This window comes from Budorcas taxicolor, chromosome 5 (genome assembly GCF_023091745.1).
Source record: "Budorcas taxicolor isolate Tak-1 chromosome 5, Takin1.1, whole genome shotgun sequence".
NCBI lineage: Eukaryota > Metazoa > Chordata > Mammalia > Artiodactyla > Bovidae > Budorcas > Budorcas taxicolor.
In genome coordinates, this window is record NC_068914.1 from 22,034,405 (window position 1) to 22,051,811 (window position 17,407).

Consider the following 17,407-nt stretch of genomic DNA (forward strand, 5'->3'; position numbering starts at 1 on the left):
TTTCTCTCTCTCTCTCTATATATATATATGTAAATATATATATGTAAGACTGCACACTCTGAAGATCAATGATTTTTTGTGTGTTTTTGTGTGTCAAGACTCACACGTATACTCATAATTTGAAGATCACTATATGATTTCATTTTATGTTAAAGCATCTACAGAGAGCTTTTATTTGATATTCTTTCTCTAATTATCACATTATGCCCAAACCTTGAAAAGTTTCCTTTCTTGATGTATTTTAATAAAGGACCCATAGAGCCTCATATTTTCCACCCTTTCTTCAAAGTCTGTAGATTATCTTGGCTTCATTTCCTGAAGACATATCTAATGGAAACCTTAAAAATACCATGTCAGCTTCCAGTGGTGGGAAATGGCTGGAAGTTGTAATCAACAGGAAGATGAAATTTTACTTTCAAAATGAATAATTAAAATTCAGAATTCTCTTTGATATGTTTGTGTTAAGATTAATTAGAGTGTTGATTTGCAGTGAGGCATAATGAAAACGCTATTGAATTAGGTATTATAAGACCTGAATACTTGCTTGAACTTCACCATTTATTAGCTTAATGACCTTGGGTAAGACAGTCTCAGCCTCTTTCACCATTGATTGAAATGTGTGGTTAACAATATCTTTGCTGCCTACCTCTTCATAGTGTTGTCAAGATGAGATAATATAGGTGAAAACATTTTGTAAATAATGAAGTGCTATGTGAAAATGACCATTGTAAAGAACAGAAAATATGTGCCAGTCACTATATTAAGCATTCATATCATTCTTACAGCAGTTTCATGAGATAAACAATGTTAGTATCCCAGTTTTACAGATCAGGAGGGTGAGGCTTACACTACATAAGACACCTGAGTGAACTCGCACCACTGATGAGTGGGAAGGGCAAGATTTGAATACAGATTTGACTGACGCTAGAACCAGTGCTCATAAGTTCACGATTTTTGTTACTCACATGAATAATAACTGCTTTATAGAATGATGCGTGAACTGGGTGAGGCAGTAAAAACACAATTCTCTTTCTCATCAGGTATGCATTCTAAATGTGAAAACATAATAATAAAGTAGAATATCATGGAGTTCTAACCATCGAAATATGTTTTTCCTTTAGAGTTTAATTGTCTTGGATCCACTCACAGTGACTGAAGAGGAAATAAGACCGTCGCTAGAGAAACGCCTTGAAGCCATTATCAGCGGGGCTGCTCTGTTGGCCGACTCTTCCTGCACAAGAGATTTCCATCGGGAGCGGATTATTGCAGAATGTAACGCCATTCGCCAGGCTCTCCAGGACCTGCTTTCAGAGTACATGAACAATGTAGGTAACTGGTTTTCCCTGACCCCATACATTGGGAATGTGCTGAGGTTCTTTTGGTGTACAAAATGTGATAAATTATGAATGAGTACATGATTTTACATGGATTGAGCTTTTGAGTTGGCTTCTGCATAGACTGCTCTCAGAGTACAGCAAGGAAATAGGAGTTCTTAGGGATGGAATTCAACCAGAAGGTTATTTCTATCTGATTGTTTTGCTTGATACAGGATTTAAGTTCTAGTTGGAGAAGGGAGTCAGGATTGGGGAAAGGAAACTGGAGTTGCCCATCAATTTAAAGGATAAAATGAAGACAAAGAAAAGGGCAGGTTGCTCAGGATTACATTGTTGAATAAGAATTAAAATTTAGATGGTGTTGGGTAAAGTCAATGCTATAGGGATCAGGGGATATTAAAAAATTTTTTTTACTTTATTTTGGCTGCTCTGGATCTTCCTTGCTGTGCACCTTTTTCAAATATGATATAATGTCATAGATTTCTTACAGTTTTAACTCTCTCTCAGGAATATTATAAATGATGTCTGAATTTAGACAAATGCAAAAATATATGTTGCAAGGTTCTTTTGGTATCATTTCACATATATATTTATTTATGATATAGTCTTTATATATCTATATATCTATATGTAATATAGATACTTATATACATCCACCTAAGGAGTATCTATGACTACTTAGTTTCATTTTTAAAATAAGAAAGTCTTAAGTCATCGTCAGCTATATATTCAATATCATGGATTTTGACTCCTTAAATAATAGAGGTAAACAAAAGAAAAAATGTATAATGTTCATCTGCTTTAAGTGGGATAATTGAAGAGTTATGAAGGTATATTTTGAAAATGATGAGTTACAAAGCATACCATTTTTTACATGTGAGGTTGAAGATTTAGGATTGTTCAGTATAAGTAATTTATGTGAGTAATTGAAATGTGCTAAAATTAGTTAGTGAGTTTTAAGGATACTTCAACACATTTGATGTATCTCCATACTCTTAATATTTGATGACTTTGGCTCCTGACCAAAAATCTCTAGCCTGTCAAGAAATCAAAGTTGCAAAGCAGATTTTGTTAATAAGAACATATTAGTAATGTCATGTCCTGTTTCTAAAGCTGGAATATCACTATTTTTAGCATATAATATATTTTTAGTGAAAGATTTTTAAAGGGAATTCACCAATTCTAAGAAACTCAGAAGATAATATTGTGTTGAAATTCCTTCTCCCTTGAAGTATAAACTATTAAAATTATTTTCATTTTGTAGATAAAATATGGTAAAGTTACATATATGTTTATTTTATCTATAAATTATAAATTTATAATTTATAAATTAATTTATCTATAAATTATAGGTAAATTTATTTTATTAAATATAGATAAAATTATTCCTTCAAATACAAACATAGCATGCATACGCATATACTCACCTACATACATAGGCTAGGATGGCCACATAATTGTGGAGCCCAGCTCAAAGTGAAAATGTAAGGCCTGTTCATAAGCAGGGGAAAAAATGAAAGCTTTTACCTTTTTTTAACAGTCTTGATTGACCCGAGAGGTTATTTTTATTTGCTGTTTAATGTTTGGTTCTCTGGGGCATAGGGATCCTTGCAGGAGCACATTGACTCTCATGTACTTTTGTAGCCCTACCCATGACTCCCACCCAACCTGCTTTGTACTGAGGCCCCCACCAGAAGTGGAGGGTGGCAGCAGTTGCTGGGTTGAGGAACAGTTGGCTGAGGATCTATTCCTTGAAGCACTGGAAGTCAGGACTGCTTGTGAGTCCAGGATATATGCTTTATTGCCCCATCAGACTTCACTTAAATACACAAATTCAAAGATTATTAAGAATTTCAAAACATTAAAATCCAAGCATGGGGCTCCATTCTGAACATGATGCCTTTTGCCCAGTGACAGGCCACTGAAGCTATTCCTGTATATAATAAACATATATATCACATAAAAATAGTGGTGGTTTTGTAGCTTTCTTCAACTTCGGGTTAAAAACTTTTCATACAGAGAGTGAAGTTATGGGAACATTCTGCCTTGGGTGCAATCATTGAGAAGGTGCATCACCTCTGGAAATTTATAAAAATAATAAAGCCAATTAAAAGTTGTTCTGTACAATTCTCAAAGTCCGTGATAATGTTTTTCACAAATTCATTTTTTTTCTTTAAATCCTAAATAATTACAGTGGTTATTGTTGAGTTTTAATAATATATATGTATGTATAATTCAAATGAGCACATTTTTATGATTAGCCTTTAATAAACATTATATTCTTTATAGATTTAAACAGCAGATTCAGTATGGACAAGGGTTACACAGTGATTATAAAGACAAAGAACTAGAAATAGAATTACTTTAATTCTGTTACTTCATGTGATCACTTGGAATTTTTATTTTAATTTTAAAATTCTAACAATGAAACAGTATAAATTGCAGGAGGTTATAAATTTTTAGATAAGTGAAAATTTCATACATGAAATATTTTATTCAATTTGAATAACAACTTTGAAATCTGTTTCTCTTCTGAAATTGTCATTTGCTCTAAAGTTAAGGAGCCAATCAGGAAAATAATGATTATCACTGAAAAGTAATTTGTCATATAGAGTAGGGGGTCATTTAAAAAGTTTCTATTCTAGGTATCAAATATGCTAAGTTAGGCACAAAAATATGAAAATTTTTGTCTTCTGCTTTTTTTAAATGAGGTTTTAATCTGATGTTCAGTTTCAAGGCCCATTTGTCAAATATACAAAACTTATTTATGTTACTAATATCTTTCTGTTAGATATTTTGGTTTAAGAAAGGTAAGTTCTGTATTATGAGTGAAGTGGAAAGACTTTTCCATCTATAACGTCCAAATAATTGAGATCAAAGGTAAGTAGCTTTTTTTTAAGCTTGTCCAGATAATTATTTTAATTTCCATTTTTTAAAGGTAGACTTAATTGTAGGAATTCAGATAGTTCTCAGTTATTTAACTGATTAGATTGCACTACTCTTCATGACTGATGGATGCTTTCTTCTTCCTTCTCTTTCCCATGTTGCCTTTTCTCTCCTTCGGGTAAATGAGTGCAAACATCCCATTAAATAGCTCTCCTTCATGGCACTTTCCCCTTTATAGCTCTCATTCTTGTCGGAATTCCTGTGTTTACCTGTTTGTCTTCTCCACTGGTCCGAAGCTTTAGGAGAGCAAGGGCTGTGCCTCTGGCCCTACCACTGTGCCTTCAGGTAGCAGGTGTTCAGTGATTACTATTTGGATACAGGTAAATTGAATTAGTGCTTGCTTCATCTCAACGTTTACAGTTAAAATGACAATGTGTCCGAAGCATTTAATTTGTATTCATTTATTATATTTGCACAATAACTGTGGAGAAAATGTAGGGAGGTTTAATGTGAGAACAAGAGAACAGGAAAGGAAGTACACAGAGGTGAGAAAGCTTGTTCTTTGGGTGATCTAAGAATATTCATGCATTCATTTTCCCTAGGGCATAAGGTTAAATATTTGTTGAGGAAGGCACTTTTTTCCTCAGGGAATGGAAGACTTAGACTGTGTATGTGGATATGTCTGGTGAGCTGCCCTCATGTTGGTATAGAGATGAGAGCAGAAGCTAAAGTTATGCAGGATTAGAAACCTACTTACATGTATGATATGTTAACATTTAATGATAAGTATTACCTATTAATAAACAAATTTGCACTTATAACATTATGAAAAAGCATCCCAAATCAGTATGATAGTTCTTTTTTATACACAAGTGTAGAATTTGGGGCCTAATATGAATATCTGAGCAAGCCAACGAATATTGGAATTAAACAGCAGCAACCACTGTGGAGTATATTATCAGAATAAATTTCCAGGTTTACTTTTAGTCTAGGTTTCTATCTCAAATAATGCTTCTCTGTAACTGTTTCAGTAGCTGTAATGAAAGAGAACGTACTTTCCTGAAACTAGCTGAACTCAAACCTTTCTCAGTTTGCTCAAATATTTTAGGACAACTCTCATAGCAAAGTCTTCAACTTGTTAGTTTAAGGAATGTTGTGTTTCATTTGGTGGGTCTGACTTGCTTTTCAGATTAGTTTGGAGCTTTTGTTATTGAGCTGTGTTGATAGGGTAAATGCTTAATAATAATTCAGATGCAATGAAAATAACCAGAAAAAGTGAAAGCAAGGTTAACTCTCATCCTGATTTGTGGATCTTTTATGTGAATGTGACTTCAAGGTTTGAAATTTTGCAAGTTTATTGAGTCCAGAACATATCAACGGTGTGAAATAAATATAGTTTATGTTTTTCTCAAGCTCAATTCATGGGACCAGTTTGAATCTAAATAACTTTACTTCCTTAAACTGATCAGCAAGTCTCAATCATTTTTGACTGAAGTTGTATGTTCAATAAGTTGGATGGCATCACCAACTCGATTGGCATGAGTTTGAGTAAGCTCTGGGAGTTGGTGACAGACAGGGAAGCCTGGCATGCTGCAGTCTGTGGGGTCACAAAGAGTTGGACCCGAATGAGTGACTGAACTGACCTGAGTAATAAATTAGTAATATGTGAGTCCAGATGGGTCTGTAACAAATCAAATAGACAACTACTTAAACATATGATAATATATGTTTGCTCTAATATTATCATTTTAAACATACATATATATTCTTTTCTGGAGACTATTGGGAAAAACCCATTACTTTGCCTTTTCTAGCTTCTGGAGATCACCCACATTCCTTGGCTCAATGCCATCTTCCTCTGTCTTCAAAGACAGCAGTGTCACAGCTCTCTAACCTTGCTTCTGCCCTCACATCTCTTTCCTTGACTATTGCCAGGAAAGTCCACTTTTTTAGGACTCATGTGATTAGATTCAGCCCACTGGTATTATTCAAAATAATCATCCCATCTTATGACCCTTGACCTTAATTTCTTTTGCAAAGTTCCTTTTGCCATGTAAACATAACAGTCACACGTTCTAGGAATGTGGATATGGATGTCTTTGGGTGGCTCATGGCCATATACCTAGTACTAGTCTTTCCTAGTCTCTTCTGTAGAATCATTATCAATCCTTATGTTTCATATCCACTGTAGTTTATATCCCATACTCACTCTCCCTGTGCTCTCTGCAGGCAGATCACATGTCTGTTTTTTTTTTTTCTTTTATTATTTATTTATATATATACTTTTTACTTTACAATATTATATTGGTTTTGCCATACATCAACATGAATTCGCCACAGGTGTACACATGTTCCCAATCCTGAACCCCCTCCCACATTTATTTACTATTTTATCTGAAGTCCCATGTGCAATGCTTGGCATTTTTATTTTACAAAACACAAAAAAATATTGTATTTTTGAATGAAAGAATGAATAAAATTATTACATATTATATATGCCATGTAATGGCATATAAATGGAATGACTTTCAAACATCTACTAAATTTATATAGTAGACTTCCTGTTATAAAAGGCCTTATTTTACAAAGTATAGGTCTCTCCTAAAAATCAATGTGAATATTCAGCAACAAAATTTTCTCATTACAGTCTCTACATTTGGATCCACCTCTTGTTATATTTCAAAACAGGATTTTTATTCATTAAAAAATATACTCCAGTGAACATTCAGTGTCAGAGAAAGTTTAGCTTTTATCTTTTAAAACATAGAAGTTTATTTTTCTTAGATATTTCTGCTGATTTTGTTATGCCTCCAGGATTGGTTAGGTCTAGTCCATCTTCTCTGATGTATAATATAATTAAAGAATTCGTCACCTAAGTGGGGTGGAACAAGGAGGCTCTCTAAAGAAGGAAGGATTTTAGAAGGAGATCAGTCACTTTTAAATGGTGGTTTCTCTATAGCCAGTGAAAATAGAGTTGGAGATGGGTGGTCATCATGTTTAGTACTGAGAATTAGCAGACATGAATATTTTTCTGGTGGTGGATTGAAATCCTGTTGATGTTAACTTTGTATGTGTTGTTGAAGAGAGGATCATCAGGTGATGTAGAATTATTATTGATGTTTACAGATTGGTACTTTACTACAGCAGAATGTTAGAGAGTTGAATGAGAGATGGCACCGCTAGAGTACATGAATACTCTTGGGCTGCATAAAGGGCCCAATTTGTATTAGCAGACCTCACTAGTCTGATGTGTTCTTTTTGGTGTTTTATGTAAAAGCATATTGTATTGTTGATTCTTGTTGAGTGACTAAATAAGCAAATGAAGTGCTTTTGTTATTTAGAGACCAATTTCATTTGTATATCTTGGGTTTAATTCATTCCCAATCTTGGGGAATTATACAGATTCAGTGAAGACATCAAAGACTTGGTGTCTGAATCAGAGATTATGGGGATTTTTCACCTCTCTCTTGAAAAACCATTTTGAAAGTAACTTCAGCCTTATTTCTCAAGTTAAAGGGGTAAAGCACTTAGGATGATCTGTATGCAACGAGTATTCAAATACTAGAGATAAATGAGAATTAAAATTCTAAAAATGTACAGGCAGCTTCCAAGTCTATTTCCTTTTCTCTCCTTCCTTCCTGCCCTCCCTCCCTCCCTCTCTTCCTTCCTTCCTTTCTCTTTTCTTCCTTCCTTCCTTTCTTCATGGACTGCATATTAGAGCTGATCATTATTGGATCAGTTCACTGTTTTAGATGCTTTATATTTTTTATCCTTAAATTTGTCAATTATGCCATCATAGTGACTAGTTTTTGAGTATGTTGGAAACCATGTGTGTTAGTTTATAGATCTGAATTTTACAACCTCAGCTAATAAAGAAGTAAGAGGACGAAAATAAGCAAATAGTTTCCTTACAGGTTTGTACAATAGTAGATATTCTAAAATCAGAGAGATGAACCAAACTCAGATTATAACATGAAGTCAAAATTCAAGAACATAGAAAGGAATGGTCAAAATCTAGGAAACTGGAGACAGATTGTGAAGTTGTGATGTAAAGAAGCCAAGAATTCAACAATTAGGGAGTTGAGAGAAATAATAAATGGTGGAGTTCTGATTAAAAGGGCTAAATTTAATTTTGTATTCCTTGCTTTCTTTTCTGTGCCTTTTTTAAGGACAAGGAAGTGGGAGGTATCTAGTCTATGAATTGTTTTACAAATAAGGTGGTATTGTTTCAACTGCTTTGGGATTTAGTCTTATTCTTTCCAGTACTGGAGGACTGATTTTTAAATAATTACTTAATCTTTCTTAACAAGCTAATTTTGGAATTATCCAAATCTGGCTAATAAAGATCATTTTGATATTTAAGAGGAATTCATGCAGTGCTCACTGGGGAAAAGGAGGCTTCTAGATTCTTCTTTCGAGGGAATGAACTCTTCCCATGGATCTTTTATTTGTGATCTAATGTTTTAGTCTTTCTTAAAAGTTAATAGAGAGATCCCTGCAGAGATGTAGCCTACATGATTATTGAATTAATAAGAAAAGCTAAAGTAACTAAGGTAGGCAGCTATAATTATTTTTAAAAAGGGGAAGGAGAACTACCTGGATAGAGCCAGAGCACAGGAAGAGAAAGAGGTAATTTGTTTAAAATAAAAATAACTAGAAAGGAATAGAGGATATCATAAAGTGGCAAGATAGTTTCTGTGCAAAGAAAAATACACAGATGGACGTCCCTAAAGATTATATGCCCTAGACCAAAAAGCCTGAAGGATGAGAGTCTTTTGTTTTTATCTTTTGCCTTCGAGCAGAGACAGTCATGATCTCTAATATTTGTGGAGCAGGTTAGTCATTCACCCTGTGGACTGTTTCAAATGTCCCTTTCTCAAGAAATGGATTCTTTACCCGCCAGTGTTCAGGCACTGCTCATACAGTTCTCAAAAGTCTATGCTATGTGTTTTTTTTAAATCCTGGGCGTTATTCAGATTTCTTTGTTATGTAAAAAGAAAAACGGTTTAAATGATAGAAAAGAAAGGAATAAATAGGAAGCAAGAGTCTTGGCATGCAGTGTCAGTTCAAACTTGGACAAAAAATAAGGGTCCTGAGCCTAGCATACTTCATAGCCAGGAGATGATACTACAAAGAAGAGAAAGAGTGCTATCTTCGGTCAGGTAACCTGGAGATGAAGGGTAGCATGAAGGTTTATTGGAGTACTCTCTTGGGAGTTATACATGGAAGGCAGTGAAGAAGGCAGGATTGGGCAGAGGGAGTAGGTGACTTGCAATAGAAATCTCAGCCATTCTATGGAAAGACCTGGAGATAGGCTGGCCCCTCAAAGTTGTCCCAAACTGAGGAGAGAGTCTTTTTGTCCTTACAGCTGTTGTTCGTTACCTGTGGGCCCTCCTTGGAAACAGTGTAACCTTGTATGGGGCAGTTCCCTGTAGCTGAGACTCAGATCCTGGACAGGGACAAAGCTACAAGCCATCAGAAGCTGATATTTCAAGTTGAAAAGGGGATCGAGTGAAGTGCCATAGAATCCAGTGTAACAGTTAACTGAAAAAATAAAAAGTTTTCTTTTGTAGGCTTTGAAATATTTGATCTTCTGTAGTATTTAATTTGCCATTGATAATGTTCAGGACATTTAAGGTAATCATATAATTTGTCATTCAAATCAGGATACTTTTGAGAAACGGAGGTGAGACAATTAACAGGCCTTAATAGATATATAAAAGGCGTAAGTCAGGACTGTTCCAAGCAGACTATTATATGACTGTGTATTATCGGTAGGATAATACTTATGAAGGATTTTAAGAGGAATTTAACATATTTTGATAGATTTTGTATTAACCATTAACTATAGCTAAAATACAAAGTTTGAGTTAAAATTTTATTAGTATTATTGCAATTTCTAGTCACATAGTTCTAGAGACACTGTGCTTACAACTGGTGATTTCAGAGTTTGAGCAATCTCAGTCTTAGTTGTCAAGGGAAATAGACATATAAGCAAGTAAGTAAAATAGAGCACAATATGAGCTGAAATGCTGGTCAGGGCTAAGTCCAGTAATAGCAACTAGGAAGTGGCTTAACTTAGGACTGAACAGGGAAGGCATCACAGAGGAGAAAGCTCTTATCAAGCAAAGGCAGGAATTCAAGAGTGGGGCTAACAGCCTGTGCAGAGACACAGAAGCAGAAATCAGCACGGTGCATCTGGATGCGTAATAGAAACAGTTCCATTTGGATGAACTGAAGGGGAAAGAAGAAACGGGGATATGCGACTAACTACTGACCGTTAGTTTACAAATAGGTTGCTTGCAAATATTTGATTTTTCTTTGCTTTCAAAACAGGTATTTCAATTTAAACCTATCTTTTTTAAGTAAGTGGTAAGTAAGTGAAGTCGCTCAGTCATGTCTGACTCTTTGCGACCCCGTGGACTGTAGCCCACCAGGCTCCTCCGTCCATGGGATTCTCCAGGAAAGAATACTGGACTGGGTTGCCATTTCCTCCCCCAGGGGATCTTCCCGACCCAGGGATCGAATCTAGGTCTCCCGCATTGCGGGCCAACGCGTTAGTCTCTGAGCCACCAGGGCAGACCTGAATTATGAGTCTCTGATAATATCATCTTAGGTTTTTCTTTATAGATCAATTTCCATTTGTAAAATTGTGATTTATAATAAGAAATATTTATTTGGTCTTTGTCCCACTTCTGGCACAGAGCTTCTAAAACCCTTGAAATTTTCTAAGGGATGAGAGTAGTAAAGCTGTCTACTGTTATGTTAATGAGGTAACTTTTGGACCTAGGAGTGGAGGCTAGTTGCCAGGAGAATCCACTATGTAATTAGAAGACTGGAACTTTCAGTCCTATCCTCCTGAATCCCAGGGAAAGGAGAGGAACTGAAGGTTGTGTTCAGTCACCAATGGCCAATGATTTATGCAGTGATGTAATGAAGCATCCATAAAACCCAAAAAGGACAGGGTTCAGAGAGCTTCTGGACTGATGAGGATGTGGAGGGTCAGGAATAGTGGGGCATCTGGAGAGGCATGGAAGCTCTGCACCCCTTTCTATGTGCCTTGTCCTATGCATCTCTTCCATCTAGCTGTTCCTGAGTTACAGCCATATATGATAATCTATTAATACTAAGTAAAATGTTTCTCTGAGTTCTGAGTTGCTCTAGTAAATTAACTGAACCTGAGGAAGGGTCAGTGGGAACCTGTGGTTTGTAGCCAGATAGTCAGATGCATAGGTAACAATCTGAACTTATTATTGGCATTTGATGTGGGTTGGGATAGGGAGGCTGTTTGCAAAACTGAAGCCTTACCTGTGGAATCTGATGCTATCTAAAGGTAGGAAGTGTCAGAATTAGGAGAAGGCAATGGCACTCCACTCCAGTACTCTTGCCTGGAAAATCCCATGGACGGAGGAGCCTGGTAGGGTGCAGTCCATGGGGTCACTAAGAGTCGGACATGACTGAGTGACTTCACTTTCACTTTTCACTTTCATGCATTGGAGAAGGAAATGGCAAGCCACTCTAGTGTTCTTGCCTGGAGAATCCCAGGGATGGGGGAGCCTGGTGGGCTGCCATCTCTGGGGTCACAGAGAGTCAGACACAACTGAAGCGACTTAGCAGCAGCAGCAGTATCAGAATTGAATTGAATTATAGGCGATGGCAACCCACTCCAGAACTCTTGCCTGGCAAATCCCATGGACAGAGGAGCCTGGTAGGCTGCAGTCCATGGAGTCACTAGGAGTCGGACACAATTGAGCGACTTCACTTTCACTTTACACTTTCCTGCATTGGAGAAGGAAATGGCAACCCACTCCAGTGTTCTTGCCTGGAGAATCCCAGGGATGGGGGAGCTTGGTAGGCTGCCGTCTCTGGGGTCACACAGAGGCAGACATGACTGAAGCTACTTAGCAGCAGCAGCATAGGACACCCAGCTGGTGTTCTGAGAATTGCTTGGATCCCCTCATACCCTGCTACATTGGAATTTGTACTAGAACCTTTTACGGTTGAAGCATATTCAATATTTCTTAATGAATTTGTAGATAGGCTCTGAATAAAAAGTTACCACACCATTATAATACAAGTTCAGGATCAAAGGTCAACTTGTAGTTCTATTTCTGTGCTAAAATAAGTTTAGCCAGTCAGACAGATGAACAACTGTGCAGTTGATTTGCCTGGCTATTGATTATACTAAATAATTAGTTGGAGAAGATTGTTAGTGATCTATACACTGCCTCATCCTATTTGGGTCCTTTTTTTAAAATCAGAAATTTTAATATATGTTTTAAAGTCTTATAAACATAATAAAAGAGCTTTTTAAATTTTGACATGACTTAATTTGCTTGTTTTCTTCTGATAAATTGAAACTTGATTTGCCTTAATGTTTTCCTTAGACATAACTATCACAGCTTGTATCTGAAAAACTCAGCTGAGGTTATTGACTGACAAAGCTTTATTACTTCAATAGTTGTTTGCTTTAATGTCCCAGAGCTGCTTTTAACTATTTTAGTCTGACATTCCTACAAACTTGAAGTAAATCTCTAATGTCCTAGTGGATTTAGACTATCAATATGATTCAGTCTGAGAGCATGGTACCTTATTTGAAAAATACTTTTCTTATATTTATATATGGCAAGGATATATCTTTAAGGAGTTTTATCTCCCTGTAAAAAGTTGATTCCTATTGGTGGTAGGCAGAATAATGCCCCACCTCACCCCCAGCAGATGTCCACACTCATCCCTGAAAACTATGAACACTTCACTTTGCATGGTACAAGGGATTTTTCAGATGTACAGGGATTTGTGATGGAGTGATTAAGCTTGATTAAATAGGTGGGATCAATCTAAACAGTAACTTGAAACCAGAGAACTTTTCTTGACTGGATCAGAGAAAGGTGTAGTGGAAGAAGGAGAGATTCAAAGCATGAGTCAATTAGCCATTGCTGGCTATATGGTCAGGCCACTAAAGATAGCCATTCTTTTGCTCTTTCACATCTCCTGCCTGACCAGTGCCTGCTTCATCTATATTTTACCCACCTGGCTGAACTTCCTACATACTTACTCCAGGTCCCAGCTGGTGATTGTTCTTATCAAAGGGGCAGTGAGGTTCGTGGCCCTCTGCTGGTTTCCCTGGTAACTAAAGAACCCACCTGACATCACTTCCCTAATAACCTGCGCTCTCCATCCTCCTCCTGAGAGCAAAGACTGTCGCCATGTCCTGCTAGTGTCTGCTGCACATTTTTGTGCCTTTCTCCAGGACCTTGCTTCAGATGGGTAAGCTCTCCCATCCATTAAACCCAGGGGTCCCCAACTTCTTGTATCTAATGCCTGATGACCTGAGGTGGAGCTGATGTATTAATAATAGAAATGAAGTGCACAATAAATGTAAAGCACTTGAATCATCTTGAAACCATCTGCCTGCACATCCTGTGGAAAAACTGACTTCTATGAAACAAGTCCCTGGTGCCAAAAGGGTTGGGGACTGCTGCTTTAAACTACTGCTGTCTCTGACTTGGGTTCTTTTGTCAGTCTTGAAGCTGGGCAAGTACAGGGCTTGTGGGTCTGTGGAGTGCAGCCCAACATTGGCTTTAAAGTTGGAGGAAGAGGGACATGATCCAAGGAGAGCTTCTAAATCCTGGAAATTGCCTTCAATTGATGTCTGGAAAATCTTCCAATAACCCAAATGATAAGTTCTCATCTGGAACCTCTGAGAGGAGCATGGCACCTTTATTTTAGGCCAGTTTTATACTTCTGCCTTATGTAGCCGTAAGGTAATAAGTTAGTATCAAATCATTACATTTGTGGTTACTCGTTACAGTAGCAATAAATAATCAATACATAATCATAATCGGGTCATATAGAGATACTCTGAGAAACTTTGAAATCTTACATAAAATGAATTGCTGCAATTATATACTAAACATATAGGTATATTAAATGTAAACTGTGTATTTAAATCTCAGGAAAGGAAATCAGTTTTATAGAAATACCAAAATACTGATTTTCAATTTGCTTATGTATCTCACATAAGATTTAGCATGAGGTAATTAAAATGCCTGCAAATTATTTAATGATGTAAACACCATAAACTACCATTGTGCTACACAATGGAAATATGATTTAGTTTATTATCCGAGTCAGTGCTTTCCAATGGAAATATTATGCAAACTAGATAATATCTGAGTCAAATATAACTTAAAAATTTCTGGTAGCCTTATAAGTAAAAGAAGCAGGTGAAATTAATTTGAATAATGTATTTTATTTAGTTCAGTATATGCAAAACATCACTTCAACATATAATCAATATAAACATTATCATTGAGATAGTTTATATTTCTTTTTAGTACTAAGTCCTTGAAATCTGGTATGCATTTCACATTTACACTATAGTTGGATTAGCAACACCTTATGTGTTCGGTAGCCACATGTGACTGTGATGTTAGGCAGCACAGCTCTGTACAGAAATGCCTTCACCACCACACAATTTTTGATGCTTAGTCACCTCCATGTTTCTGCAGCTTTAATAATGCTACTACTGTTAGGAAAGGTAACAAAAGGAAAAAGACGCAAAACATTTAGGGAGATCACCATGCTGTCATTTCTGATGTTAACCAGTAAATTAGGCAGTGGGCATTTTATAGTAGCATATTGGAAAAAAAAACAAAACTTTCCATATGTAGTAGATTATATTTTTCCAAAATGGCCACAAAAATATCTCCATTTTGCATATTCTGTGGTATTACTTTGTGGTATTTTCCCTCTATCTTTAGTTGGAGTTTAATACTCTTTTTCTTGAAACTGGGCTTAGCCTAATGACTTGACCAGTTAAACATAGCAGAAGTAACATTCTGGAACTTCTGAGACTATATCATAAAAAGCCTTGCCTTTCAGATTCCAACTAAGTCTCTTGGAATGCTCAATCTTGGAAACTCCCTCTCAGAATGCAGTTGCTATAGTATAGGAAGCCCAACCCACCTGGAGGGGCCACAACCAGGTGGGTGTTCTGGATGATAGCCTCTACTGAGTTCTCAAATCAGCTGCCAGTTCCGTGAATGTGCCTTCTTATATGTCTGGCCCATTCAGACCTTCCTATGGCTGCAGCTGCAGCTTCCCTGGTGGCTCAGAGGCTAAAGCGTCTGCCTGGAATGCGGGAGACCCAGGTTTGATCCCTGGGTCAGGAGATCCCCTGGAGAAGGAAATGGCAACCCACTCCAGTACTCTTGCCTGGAGAATCCCATGGAGGGAGGAGCCTGGTAGGCTACAGTCCATGGGGTCGCAAAAAGTTGGACACGACTGAGCGACTTCACTCACTTCACTTATGTGAACTCCTGGCCAAACGCAGTCAAACCTCAGAACCACAAAAGAGAGTAAAAACTTGTTGCTTTTAGGCACTAGGTTTGACTTCTTGCACAGATATAGATGAGAATCTGAATCATACAGAATTTTATTGGCAAAGACTTTATTTTGAGAAATGCATAGATAATCAAAACTACTCTAACACCAACTGTGAGGAACTGTCTGAAAGTGAAGTCGCTCAGTTTTGTCCAACTCTTTGTGACCCCATGGACTGTGGCCTGCCAGGCTCCTCTGTCCATGGGATTTTCCAGGCAAGAAGAGTAGAGTGGGTTGCCATTTCCTTCTCCAGGGGATCTTCCTGACCCCGGGATTGAACCCAGGTCTCCCAGGCATACTTGTTACCATCTGAGCCACCAGAGAATCCGGAGGAACTGCCTAGAAGGTACAAAAGATGAGTCAGACTATCCCCTTAGCCATAGTGGTCAAGGCTTTTTAACAACAGCTTTGTAAGGAAGAAGACAAAAACTGATATAGTGCAAAGCATTTTTGTTGTTCAGTCACTAAATTGTGTCCAACTCTTTGTGACCCCCATGGACTGTAGCGTGCCTGTTTTCCCTGTCTCTCACTATCTCCTGCAGTTTGCTCAAAGAATAGATTTAGTTAATCTCCACAAATCTTTCATAATAAGTCCTATGTTAAAAATAAAACCACCGAAGATATCTTCATAACAGATGTGAATTAGGTAAACCTTATCTGATTAGAAGTCAAGATTCTATTGAAAGGGCTTCCCTAGTGGCTCAAACGGTAAAGAATCTGCCTGCAATGCAAAAGTGACTATGCCCAATGAGAAAACAAAACAAAAAACCTAGTTAAGTGACCTGTTGCAGAATTTAATTTTTAACAAGGCTTATTTGTGACTGGGTGTAATTTTGCTGTAATGATGTCCATAATTGCATTTAAGAAGTGACTTTGAAACTTTTCCAGGTGATCCACAATTAATATTCCCAAAAGGTACATGATGATGACCTGCTCTTTTCAGTGACATTGAATCAGAATGATTGAATGCTGAGTGATTGTGTAATTTATGCTAGAGAACTGTCACAAGCAAGTGTTCATTCAGCCTCTGTGGTTACTAAGTCTTCTTTCCTTTTTGGCAATTTTAAGCATAGTAGCAGGGGCTCAGAGAAAGAAATATGCAAACCCCCTACAAAATTGGCAGTACTGTAAGTATGGCAGTTGGCTTACAACTTATTTTTCTCTTTTGTTTTGATGCATAGCAGAGAGATGATAATCACTATTTCTGATAATCCTGTTGTCTTTTGTAAAAACAGAAGCTGTTTCTAATTTTATAACTCCTTTACAAGAATTTGCTGCTTATTTTATCTAGTTTCTGACCTTTATGTAAAATCTAGAAGTTTGTGAACTAGAAGTAAGTGAATCTACTTGATGGTTACTTTTATAATGAGCTGTTTAGACAGTATGAGGAAACTTGCCCATCTTCTCTCAATTTGGGGTGATCACAGTGTTTCAGGAATGCCTTTCAAAGACTTGTAACAAAGATTAAACAAAAACTTAAAAAAATTTTTTTTATTTAGTTTTGGAGTATGATTAACAATATTGTGATACTTGTAGGTGAACAGCAAAGGTACTCAGCTATACATATTGTATTCATTCTCCCCCAGATTCCCCTCTTGTTCAGGCTGCCCCATAACATTGAGCAGAGTTCCATGTGCTACACAGTAGGTCCTTGTTGGTTGTCCATTTTAAATATAGCAGTGTAAAATACACATATATTTTAGATTTGACTTTAAAATAAAGTTAACAGTGTAACAAAATGTTAATAATGTTTATGCATAGACTAATAGAATTTCTTTTTGTTGATGTTATTCCTGTATATG

General features: G+C 36.7%; 1 protein-coding gene across 1 annotated transcript in view; it reads left to right on the forward strand.

The window, feature by feature from the left end:
- Positions 1–17,407, forward strand: part of CTNNA3 (catenin alpha 3) — a 1,850,481-nt gene that overhangs the window by 494,122 nt on the left and 1,338,952 nt on the right. Inside the window, exon 7 of the mRNA XM_052639474.1 lies at positions 1,122–1,325. Coding sequence (XP_052495434.1) covers positions 1,122–1,325 — 204 coding nt within the window. The remainder of the gene's footprint in view (positions 1–1,121; positions 1,326–17,407) is intronic.